The sequence below is a fragment of the Varanus komodoensis genome, unplaced genomic scaffold, assembly GCF_004798865.1.
Source record: "Varanus komodoensis strain SLA01 unplaced genomic scaffold, ASM479886v1 scaffold137, whole genome shotgun sequence".
In the NCBI taxonomy this organism is placed as follows: domain Eukaryota; kingdom Metazoa; phylum Chordata; class Lepidosauria; order Squamata; family Varanidae; genus Varanus; species Varanus komodoensis.
This window is the reverse complement of record NW_025335397.1, coordinates 96,466-108,074: the sequence shown is the minus strand read 5'-3', so window position 1 is coordinate 108,074 and position 11,609 is coordinate 96,466. Positions and strand designations below refer to the sequence as shown.

General features: G+C 53.8%; 1 protein-coding gene across 3 annotated transcripts in view; it reads left to right on the top strand.

Moving 5' to 3' along the window:
* Window positions 1-168: 168 nt before the first annotated feature.
* LOC123019769 (histidine--tRNA ligase, cytoplasmic-like) overlaps window positions 169-11,609 on the top strand; it is an 11,636-nt gene continuing 195 nt past the window's right edge. The window contains exons 1-13 of one of the 3 annotated variants that reach the window (XR_006413950.1): window positions 169-294; window positions 3,157-3,234; window positions 3,604-3,723; window positions 4,955-5,050; window positions 6,570-6,695; window positions 6,952-7,059; window positions 7,225-7,326; window positions 7,595-7,688; window positions 7,859-7,986; window positions 8,928-9,170; window positions 9,818-9,925; window positions 10,192-10,338; window positions 10,509-10,649. Coding sequence is in view for 2 of the 3 variants with exons in the window: in XM_044422832.1 (XP_044278767.1) it covers window positions 211-294; window positions 3,157-3,234; window positions 3,604-3,723; window positions 4,955-5,050; window positions 6,570-6,695; window positions 6,952-7,059; window positions 7,225-7,326; window positions 7,595-7,688; window positions 7,859-7,986; window positions 8,928-9,170; window positions 9,818-9,925; window positions 10,192-10,338; window positions 10,509-10,565 (1,491 nt within the window). In the remaining variant the exon portion in view is untranslated. Of the gene's footprint in view, window positions 295-3,156; window positions 3,235-3,603; window positions 3,724-4,954; window positions 5,051-6,569; window positions 6,696-6,951; window positions 7,060-7,224; window positions 7,327-7,594; window positions 7,689-7,858; window positions 7,987-8,927; window positions 9,171-9,817; window positions 9,926-10,191; window positions 10,339-10,508; window positions 10,687-11,609 lie in introns of those variants that run through there. The other 2 variants (XM_044422832.1, XM_044422833.1) reach the window with 2 other exon arrangements.

The window sequence follows — 11,609 nt, the reverse complement described above, 5'->3', positions numbered from 1 at the left end:
TTGGCCGCTCTGGGCGGCGGCTCGTCTGCCCGCGCGGCGCGGCGCGGCGCGGCGCGGCCCTGCCTGTCCCGGCCGGTGCGTGGAGCGGCGGCCCGCCTTGCCGGGAGGAGCCTCTGCGCGCTCGTGGCGTGTCCCGGCTGCGCTGCGCCGCGCCGTCCCGCGGGAGGCCGCTCCGAGCAGGCCCGGCGGGCTCCTGGGCGCTCTCCCGCCATGCGCTGGATCGCGCCTTCCAGGCGGCAGCTGCAGGTGCTGCGCCGCGCCCTGCGCGCCCTCTCCAGCCACCTCCCGAACCAGGTGCGTCCCTGGGCGCCCCCCGGGATCCTTTGCCTGCTTGCAGCCCCGTAGGAAGAGGCGCTTGGGGGGAAGCGGCAGGAGCCTCCTGTCCGGCCTGGGGTGGCAGCAGAGTTGGCCGAGATCCTGCGGGATCCTGGGTCCCGTGCCCTTGGAAGTGCGGACAGGTTTCCTCTGCCCTTTGCGTGCCGCTTTATTCACCGCCATCTATTTCGAGCCAGTTGTGCAAAGCAAAACGCATTCATGGCATACTCATGGCGGATATTTTCGTTGCTGCGTTGTCACAGAGCTGACAGTAAAAGGTAGGGGAAATGGTCCTCAGCAGAGCAATCCTGAGGCTCCCGGACAGCATCTAGGAAGCCGTAGGATTGCTCGGATCTCCAGCTGTGAAGCGGGAAAATTGCTGCAGCCTCATAATAGGTGATCCGCACTTCATTCCTCCCTCCGCTGGCGTGGAGAGAATCAGGAGCATCTCCCAGGCTTGGAGAAGGGCTTTGGGGGCTTCCTGGGGGGAACAGGAGGCAGCACCGCCACCAAGATGCAGTGTGTCCTGGTGGCAGCTCAGCCTCGTGCCTTTCCAACTAGTGTTTTGAAGGTGGGAGTGAATGGGTGCCCTTTGCCATCATGCTGCTCCTGGTCTGCACAGGGGGCTTCTGATTCACCAAGTTCTGAGAGTTACAGACATCTTGAATGAAGTGTGCCCTCGCGTGCTCAAAATAGTTATTGAAGAAAGTGACTATTTCCCCAGCAAACAAACAGATACAAGGGGAAGTTGCCAGTCTTGGAGCTGCAAGCCCCAGGAAATTAAGCATGTTGCATAAAATGTAGCGAGGAATTAATTAATGTAGCGAGAGACTGAATGCCAGATCTGGTTTTAAACACTATGCATGTAACATTTATTGTATGATATAAATAATGCAGAGGTATAAGAATACAAGTTCAGCAATCGTCAGCAACGATATCAAGAGGCCTCATTCACACTCGCAACTCACAACCAAGAGACCCTCTCGGTGATCCGTTGGGACTGTGGGTGACCACGTGCAGCGCTGTTCTGACACACACGGGAGCTGGAAAGCCCAGGCCTTTTATACCTTAGAGTTGACTCTATCAGCTTAGTCCAACTGGATCAAACAGTGAACTCCTCTGAGAAGAGCTGACAGAACATGCTGGGCTTTATCTTGAACGCATGCACTCTGGTCACATTCCATTCTTTCTCTGGATGGTACAGCATGGGCTTATCTGTTATGTTCCATTCTCCAACCACTCCCGGCCTCTCATTTTTCTCAGTCTGGTCAGTCCAATCATGCTTTTTCATTCTTCATTTTCTTCTGGGTCTTAGGCCTTCAGGAACCCATGCACACTGTAACAAAATCAACAGTAAAGTAACTGGTAACTACCAGAAGTACAGGCAGGATTTCGAAGAGGCAGAGGAAATAGAGATCAAATTGCCAACATATGCTGGATCATGGAGAAAGCTAGGGAGTTCCAGAAAAACATCTACTTCTGCTTCATTGACTATGCTAAAGCCTTTGACTGTGTTGATCACAACAAATTGTGGCAAGTTCTTAAAGAGATGGGAGTACCAGACCATCTTATTTGTCTCTTGAGAAGCCTATGTGTGGGTCAAGAAGCAACAGTGAGAACTGGACACGGAACCACTGATCGGTTCAAAATTGAGAAAGGAGTTCGGCAAGGCTGTATACTGTCGCCCTGCCTATTTAACTTCTATGCAGAGCACATCATGAGAAAGGTGGGGCTAGATGAATCACAAGTTGGAATTAAGATTGCTGGGAGAAATATCAGCAACCTCAGATATGCAGATGATACCACTCTAATGGCAGAAAGTGAAGAGGAACTAAAGAGCTTCTTGATGCGGGTGAAAGAGGAGAGAGCAAAAGTTGGTTTGAAACTCAACATCAAAAAAACTAAGATCATGGCATCCGGTCCTCTCACTTTCTGGCAGATAGATGGGGAAGAAATGGAGATAGTGACAGATTTTATTTTCCTGAGCTCCAAGATTGCCGCAGATGGGGACTGCAGCCAAGAAATTAAAAGACTCTTGCTCCTGGGGAGGAAAGCTATGGCAAATCTAGACTGCATATGAAAAAGCAGAGACATCACCCTGCCAACAAAAGTGCGTATAGTCAAGGCTATGGTTTTCCCAGTTGCAATGTATGGCTGTGAAAGCTGGACCATAAGGAAGGCTGAGCGCCGAAGAATTGTGGTGCTGGAGGAGACTCCTGCGAGTCCCTTGGACTGCAAGGCGATCAAACCGGTCACTCCTGGAGGAGATCAACCCTGACTGCTCTTTAGAAGGCCATATACTGAAGGTGAAACTGAAATACTTTGGCCACCTAATGAGAAGGAAGGACTCACTGGAGAAGAGCCTAATGCTGGGAACGATTGACGGCAAAAGAAGGAGGAGACGGCAGAGGATGAGGTGGCTGGATGGAGTCACGGAAGCAGTCGGCGTGAGCTTAGGTGGACTCCGAGGGATGGTGGAGGACAGGAGGGCCTGGAGGAATGTTGTCCATGGGGTCGCAGTGGGTCGGACATGACTTTGCGACTAACAACAACAACCATAGGGAAAGTTTATGGCGACCTTTAATTGTTCTCAAATTTAATTGACAAAGCTGTTGGGTGATATCTGAAGAGAAAATGCTGAACTGGAGCTCATCAGTAAAGATGGCAGGATTGTGTGAGAGGGTGCGTGGGTCGTTTGCTCACAAAACCAAGCTTTTTCAGCATGTGATGCAAACAGTGGATTTGCAGAGGAGCAGCTGGCTATGTGGAAGATGCAGCCAGTTGAATTGCTGCCTTGTATCCTGTGCCTTTGCTTATCAGTTATATGTTACTGGTTTTTAGGTGACTGAAGATGTGGTAAATCACCCATCACCACAGCTTGGAGCTGCTGTGAGGAACATACTTCTCAAACCTCCCAAGGTAATTCTCCAGCCGAGTTGGCCACCTGGGCCTTTGGTGTTCTGCTTCCTCTCCTAGCGTCCTTGTCAAGCAGTTCTAGTGCTCCCTTCACTGGGACAAGCCTGCTCTGTCATCCCCCCAGACCATCCTGCCTTTAGCACACAGTATTCAGGCTCCCGGCACCCGAATAAGCTTAATAGGCTCTTTTTTCCAATTTTGCCTTCTTTCCTAATCACTTTCTGTTTTCATGCATCCTTGATGCTTTTGGGCACAGACCCAGATGGTTAACATTAAGCAGCTGCTGCATCTGGAAGGCCTTCAGTTGTAGGCTGCTGTTTCACCTACAAAGTTATTATATTTTCAAGCCTTTTTTTTGGCATGGACCCTTAGGGCACCAAGGATTTTAATCCAACGCAGATGAGCATCCGTGAAAAAATCTTTGCCACCGTAACCAACTGCTTCAAGCGTCATGGAGCGGTGACAATAGACACTCCTGTGTTCGAGCAGAAGGTAAGGACAAGCCAGTGCTGCTTGCGCTTCATTCACATGTCCTCCTTTTTAGCTGGAGGCTGCAGTTGGGCATAGAGGCTGTGTAATGGTAGTTGCTTCGATGGACTTGAAGGGGCTTAACTGTGGGCGGAATTGGATTGGGCCAAGGAAGGAAATGAACTTAAGCAGTGAGCCGCCACCGATCTTGGTGGCACTCAGCTGGGACTAGCTGCTCCCACTCACCATCTTGCGGGTGGTTCACTTGACCTTGTGGTTCAGGACAGGGCATTGTAAAACATGGTCGGCCCTAAACTACGGCATGCAAGTTTGCTGGGTAACTCAGACTCTACTAATTCTTTAATATTATTAATGATATTATTAATATTTCTTTTTAAGTACCTTGGAGATCTCTTTCACGACCTAAATAAATTGGTTCTAAATACAAAACCGAGCATTTCCTGCTCAAATTCAGAGGCGGCTTTTCAGAACTAAGTCAAATAGTTCCAGCACTCAGTAGTGTTGGTTCCATGAGGCTGGGTGCACTACGAGGTGGTCGCCTCTCTCCTCTCCTCCATTATCTACATGCGGTTTTTTGTGATTAGGTTTAGCATTAGGAGTTAGTAGGGGAAGTGGGCTACGATCTTGGCTTCTGTGCCTCCCCGCTGACCTGTTTATTTCAGGCGTATGTGGGAGCCTTCCCGCTCTCTTTAGCAGCCATATTAGATCCTGATTCTCTTCTTTATCACCGAACATGTGCTGGAAGGGGTGCCCATTCTTACTGTTTGGGCGGCGGAAGCAACCACCGCCTGCCCTTCTTTCAGAAGAAAAAGCATGCAGACAAAAATGCAGTGAAGACTTGAGAATGCAAAGCAAGGGCTGGGTCAGCTTGACCGGGGGACCTTCACCTGGGGAGTAAAGCAGAGGGTGCAACCAACGGAGTCTGCCTCTTTAGGAAGCACGCGTGCCCCAGCATCACCGAGCCGGCTTCCCAGGGAGCTGGCGGCATGACGTGAGGCCCTCCTGGCAGACCCCGTCCACCTTTCTCCTCAGCAAGCTGCCTGGGGCCTGCAGCCGGAGCACCGGGATGGCCTGACCCGGCGAGTCCTGGCAGCTTGTTGCACAGTCTGGGCCAGAATTGTGCCAACCCTTGTTTGAAAGGAAATGCTAGCTGCTTTAACGCCTATTCCAGAACAGGCAACACAGCTGTACATGACAAAATGTGCTGCATTTCTTTTGTTTTCTTTCCTTCAAGGAACTCCTTCTGGATAAGTACGGGGAGGCCTCGAAGCTGATCTATGACCTGAAGGACCAGGGCGGGGAGCTGCTGTCTCTTCGCTATGACTTGACTGTATCCTGCCCGGAGCGCTCGCAGCCACGGGGGAGCTGCTGCTGTGCTCTCCCCTGCGGGGGGTGGGGGGTCGTTGCTGGAGCTCGGACGTGCTGGGCACTCCTTCCCGGAGGCCTCCGGTGTCACTCGAGCCATTGATGGCCTTCGCAGCAGCAGCCGGGCCTGCTGCTCTGCACGCTCCCGTCATTGGGGGAGCTCTTGCCACAGCACCCAGCCGGCCCCATCACTGAGGGGCTGCCCATCTCGCCCTGGCCTTGCAGGGGTTTTGCCACGAGCCCGGCCCTCCCCTTCGGGCCCTGGGCTCCAAAACACCGGGCAGTCCCTCTGCAGGCGGGTCTTGCCAGCACTTGGTAGCCACAAGATAGCGCAGCTGTGAAGGTTCTCAGAGCAAAGCCCCCGCACAGGCCGAGAGCGACAGCTGAATCCACCCTCAGGGTTCCTGCTGTGGGAGAAGAGCCGGCCAGCCAGAGCGGGGCAAGCCCTCCAAGTGAGCTGCTCGTCTCTCCCGACACTTTGTCGCGGGGCCAGGCCAGGGCTCTCCCTCCTCCCCCTCCTCCTCCACCCCCCTCAGAACACGCCAGCTCTGGCGGGCAGCCTGGAGGCAGGAGTCCTGGGGGCACCTCAGGGCCTCTGCTTCTGCCTGGGCCCCCGAGGGTCCATCTCCGCCGCCCCAGCCAGCCACTCCCCTTCGGGATCCCAGCCCAGCTGTCCCTGGGGTACCTTCCAAGAGTGGCAGTCGGCTCCACTCACCACAGGGGCACCTCTTCCTGACCTTCCAGTGCTTTAGAGATGCTTAGCATTCTGGTCGGCTGCTGTTGATTTTGAAAGGCTGCTCTTGATTCTGCTTTCAGGCTCCCTGTTTGTTTTGTCCTCTAAACATCCCCCTGAGCATGTAGAAGCACAGAAGGGCCGTCCATTTGTTTGGTCCCCCAAGAGAAGGGTACAGGCCGGGGTTCCAGTTTCTCACAGAACTGGAGGTGCCTCTCAGGCTGAGCCTGCATGCCCCACTCTGCCTGCCGGGACCATGTGGTAGCAGCTGGCTTGTCAGTTGCTCCTGGCAGATGCCTGCCCGGGAAGCGAACGTCTTCCTCACCCTCCTGGCCCCTGCTGGCACATGCCTCAGGGCCTTTCCAGCAGAGGTCCCATCCCCGGAGTCCGCATGCCTCTTGCAATCAGCCTGCAGGGTTGCCAGGTCAAGGAGGACAGAAGGTAGGTCCCTTACACCAGGCCTGTTCCGCTTTTACTCGCCGGCATTCACAGGGGACAGTGGTCGTGATGCAGCTCCTATGGAGTGTTAACAGAATATAAGCTACCCAGGGTTACGTTTTCTTCCCACCAATTCCCAGACAGCATTTCTGAGGACATAGTTTCAACTTCTTCTAAAAACAGACTTGCAAAGCACTGCCACCAGCTATTAATGACATAAAATGGACATAAACAGCAGCCTTCTGAACGATGATCAAACGATTGTCATCAGTTCCTGAGCTAAAGGCGATTTTCCTTAACAGAGCGCTTCCAGGTGCCCTTTGCTCGTTACTTGGCTATGAATAAAATCACCAATCTGAAGCGGTACCACATTGGCAAAGTCTACCGGCGCGACAGCCCAGTCATGGGAAAGGGGCGCTACAGAGAATTCTGCCAGTGCGTGAGTATTTGCAGTTCGCTACTCTGCCAGAGAAAACCGAAACAGGCACGTCTTGCCCCTCGGAATCTGAAACCGGAATGGGTGGGGGCAGGTTCTGTCTGGGGTGCAAGCCATGTGGGTGCTCTGCTGGAGGGTAGAAATTTTACCCCACTTCTCATTTCAGGACAAGGGGCTTTATAGCAGTGGAAAAGCTCAGCAGACAGTTGCTTCTTCTCGGTGGTGCTTGGGATTTTGATGGCTGCCTTCTGTGCCTCAGGATTTTGACATTGCTGGCCGGTACGACCCCATGATCCCCGAAGCGGAGTGTCTGAAGGTCCTACATGAGATCCTAAGTGCCCTGTCATTTCGAGATTTCCTGATCAAGGTAAAAGAGCCTGCTGTTATTCTTGGTTGGGCCAGAAAGAGCCCGTGTGGCAGGGAAAATAGGCGATGGAGCGAGAGGCAGGGCGGAGAGGGGAGGACCCCGAAGGGCGCGTTCATCTTGGGACCTTTGCCTGATTCTTCTTGCATGCTTGTTCCTTTCCTGCAGGTTAATGACAGGCGCATTTTGAATGGGATCCTGACAGATGTTTGTGGTGTTCCCAAAGCAAAGTTTGAGACCGCTTGCTGTACCCTCGACAAACTGGATAAGGTAAGCAGCTGAAGAAACTGGCGCTGGGGGAAAGGAGGCTCTGGGGCTGTCCAGGTGGTCCCGGCAGGACCGTTACCCACCACTATCTCTGGGTATTGTCTAAAGGGAGTGACGGTTATCCTTGGGCCCCATCAAATTGACGTTCCCCATGGCCTTCCCACACCTGCACTGGCGAAACTGCCAGGACACATGTTCTGGGGTGGCATGCAGCCAGAACATCAATGATTTCAGCCAAGAATGTGCTAAGTTGGCACTTGCGTCTCCACAGATGACATGGGAAGAAGTGAGGACTGAGATGGTCGAAGAGAAGGGGGTCCTGCCGGAGGCTGTGGATCGCCTTGGCGAATACACCCGGCTGCAGGGTAAGTTCCAGTGCAGGCGCCTCACAGCGTGAGCCGAGCGCCCCAGCGGCTTCTGCCTGCCCCCAGCAGTGTGTTCCAGCCGGGATCGGCTCACCGGGGTAAACAGAGCAGCACCACTTTGGAAGTTGCACCAGCCCTGAGGTATCTCCACCCAACTCTCTTTCCCGCAGGGGGACCACTTCTGGTCAAGCAGCTGCTCCAGGATCCCAGGCTGTCCCAGAGTAAGCTGGCCATGGAAGGGCTGCAGGATATGGAATTGCTCTTCAAATACCTGGCTCTGTTTGGCATCATAGACCAGGTGAGAGGGGATACTCGGTCAGCTCTGCCGTGTGTGGCCGGGGGGCTAAGACATTCTCCCGCAAGGGCAGAAGGTGGCCAGTTCTGAGGAGGAGGCGGGGGGCAGAGGACTGGGCTGTTTTGAGGTCACTCATGATGTTTCTTTGGCAGAACATGCGAATCAGCCTGCCTTAGAAGGGGGCAGACTTACCGGAGCTGGCGTGGAAGGGTATGTCAGGGGTGCCTTGGTCAGGTCAGGAGATGAAAGGGGAAGTAAGCAGACCGATTTGGAAGTGTCCAGCCTTCCTTCCACTGGGCCCCCAACCAGCAGGAGCTGCCTGACGGGCCAGCCAGACGCTCTACTGGAAGGAGGGGAAGTTCCGACTGGGATTCCGCTCTTCACAAGGGTGGATGCTTCTCCCCCATCTTGTGGAGGAGGCTGCTCTGATTTACACTCTGTTGGACCGCTGTTGCCGCACTGTCAGGAGAGGGCTACTTGCAAGGTTTCGTTGCAGTCTGCTGACTTGCTCACGGCAACCGCTGGTGCTGGGGGCACCTGCCTCAGGGCTGGGAAGCAAGCTTGGCTTCGGCTTCCTGGGGGAGGCAGGCAGTCTCCCGCTGCGCTTGCTGCCTTGGAGGGTCCCGCCTTCATGGTAAGAACAGCAGCAACCAAAAATATGGACTCAGCCCTTGGGCACCAAATCACCAGGCAATCTTTGCAGTGCAGAGTTTTATGGACACACCGCAGCTCTCAGAGGGAGCAGTTCTAACTCTCGTGAGTTGGAAGATCAGTCCCTGCTCAGGTCAAGAATGGGGAGCTGAGGGTGTTTCGAAAGCCATCACTTTGCCCTCTCCCTGCGCAGCTCCGGAGCAGGGCCTCCCTGGCACTGGCCCCCTCCTGCATGATGGGGGAGGAGCTTCTCCCGTGAGTAAAACCCCCTGCACACCTGCCTTGCTCCACAGGTCTCCCTGGACCTGAGCCTGGCCCGCGGCCTGGATTACTACACTGGCGTGATCTTCGAGGCCGTCTTGCCGCCCCAGCACGATGGTTCTCTGCAGGAGGGGCTCAGCATGGGCAGCGTGGCTGGGGGCGGGCGCTACGACGGGCTCGTGGCAACACTCAGTCCGAAAGGAACGGACGTGCCCTGCGTGGGACTCAGCATCGGGGTGGAAAGGATCTTCTCCCTCCTGGAGCAGAGCATTGAGGTGAGCTCTCTTGTGGTGATTGCTCTCCGAGTACCGTACATGCTCCAATTTTGGGATAAAATGTAGGGCTTCCACGTAAGGCAGCGACGCACTTCTGGTCCCTCCAGTGCCATCCAGCCTAGCGAAGAACTGCCAATTATTGTTATGGTCATATTAAATTGTAGTTAATATAAAATTACACTTAATATATTTTTAATCCCTGCCTTTCCCTCTGGTTATTTGCTTTTACTATTTATTTATTATGTTTCTTTACATCCTACCTATTTCCAGTGATTGGAATTGTAATGCATTATGGTAAAGTAATTGGGATTGTAATGCATTATTCTAAAGCCCTAATGACCAAAGGACACTTTACATAACTGAAGAAGTACTTCAGGTATGGTGTTTCTACCATAACAAGCCCCTGGAAACTGGTTACGCCAGCTGCAACCCCAGAGCTCGGTGGACCTGGCTCCATGCGAGTGAAACCGTGATAACAAAGCAGGCATCCTTGTCCAAGAGGACTTGGGAATGTGGCTCAAGGACAGTGTAACTGCACGTTCCTCCAAGAGGGACGGAACCCAGTGAGGTTGGGACTTGGCTGGTAAGGAGGGTGACCTGTCCCAGCTGGTTAATGCAATTTCTCTCTCCTCTCTGAAACATCTAAGGGGAAGATCCACACTACAGAGACACAAGTTCTGGTAGCATCTGCTCAGAAGAACTTCCTTGCTTGGAGAATGAAGCTCATCTCTCAACTGTGGGATGCCGGCATCAAGGTAAGACTGACTTCGCAGTCAGTCACACTGCCATATTCCTAGACGGTGGCACTTTTGAGCCCAAGGCACAAGGAAATAATGTGTTTTCAGAGAGAAATGAGCAGCTAATGACTAAATGCCTCCTTTTGCAAGTATGAGGTAGGCTTGAAAGGAAGGGACAAAAATAGCCACTAATTTAGTGGAAAGCCTCTCTTTCGGTCAGTGTTGGGACTTCCAAGGAATTCCCAAAGCAGCGCGACTTCCTGTTTGCTGCGGATGTCTTGCAGGCCGAGATGTTCCATAAGAAAAACCCCAAGCTGCTGAAGCAACTGCAGTACTGTGAAAAAGTGGGGATTCCACTGGTCGCCATCATAGGGGAAAAGGAGCTGCAGGATGGAGTTGTGAAACTTCGGGATGTCGCTACCAGGAGAGAGGTTGGTGTCTGAAAGCATCCGCTGGGTGCCGCTGATCCAAACGGTATTTCCCCCGAGCTGTTTTGGCATAACTGACAGCAGACAGATGCTTCCAGGTGAAGTTTCCTTCCGTGGAAAGCTGCTTGTTTGGATGACTTGTAGTAATCGCATGTCCCACGCTTGCTTTGCAGATCGATGTTCCCCAGGAGAATATTATAGAGGAGATCCAGAGGCTGCTGAGGGAATAGAGGCTTCGGCGGCTCCACGCAGCCTCATGGAGCGTTGCCAGTGTGCACAGCCACAAGGGGCTCTGACGCATTTCTTTCTTTCTTGTAATAAAGTTGATTTCCTTTTCTGTTGGAATGTTAACAGCTTCCCAAACCACTTGAGTTTTTTTCAGCATTTAAAAGAACAGACCCTTTATTTCATTTTCTGTGAGTGCAAAGCAGCATTTCTGGAACTGGACTTGTGGGCACTGTGCCCCCTTCCTTTCTGCTTGCCTTGGGGCACTCAGGTTTGCACGCACAAGCAGTCTGTTCAGCATCTGTCCCTGACAAGAGAGGAGGAGCTCTTGCTCTCCAAAGGGTTCGGGGCATCCCCAGTCCAAACCAGCACTTGACACGGAAGTGGCCCTTGTGACGAGCCGAGCCTGCAGTGTGTAGCGTCCTCCAGGAGCCGCCCCAGCTGGCCATTCCCCAAGGTCACTCCTTCTCTTGGTTGTTTTCCCCAGCGTGAATCGGAGGGGCTGCGCTTCTCTGCTCTGGCCAGTTCCTGAGGAACCCTGGCTCTCTGAGGGCTCTCTTTGGAGGAGCTGGAAATGCCGACAGGGACCCCGCGGTGGCTCACAGGTCGCTGGCGATGACGCTGGCGTCCGCTGTTCAGAGATGAGCTGGCAGTTCACAGGTCACCCATCGGGTGCGGTACAAGCCATGTATGAAACGTGCATGTGCAAACTTATACATCCTGGGATGCATTTTACTAAATGCAAAGCCAACCAGCTATCTTCCCATCTAAATCACTTAAGTAATTTCCATATTTGGCACCTGCCCCACTAAAAACTAGTCCAAGGGAGAGTGCAAACTCATTCGGAAGCAAGCCAGCGGCAAGGCGGGGCTGGGCCCGCCTGATCCTGCCGGCAACTGCGCCCGGTCTCCCCCAGCGGGAAGGGCCAGGGCGCCGCTCCCGAGCAGGCGGGGAGGCGGCGCGTCCCCGCTCCGCGGCCTCCTGCCAACAGGCCCGGCCCAGCAGCCACGGCCGGCCCGCCCGCGGAAGTGCGCGGCGCGCCGCCTCTT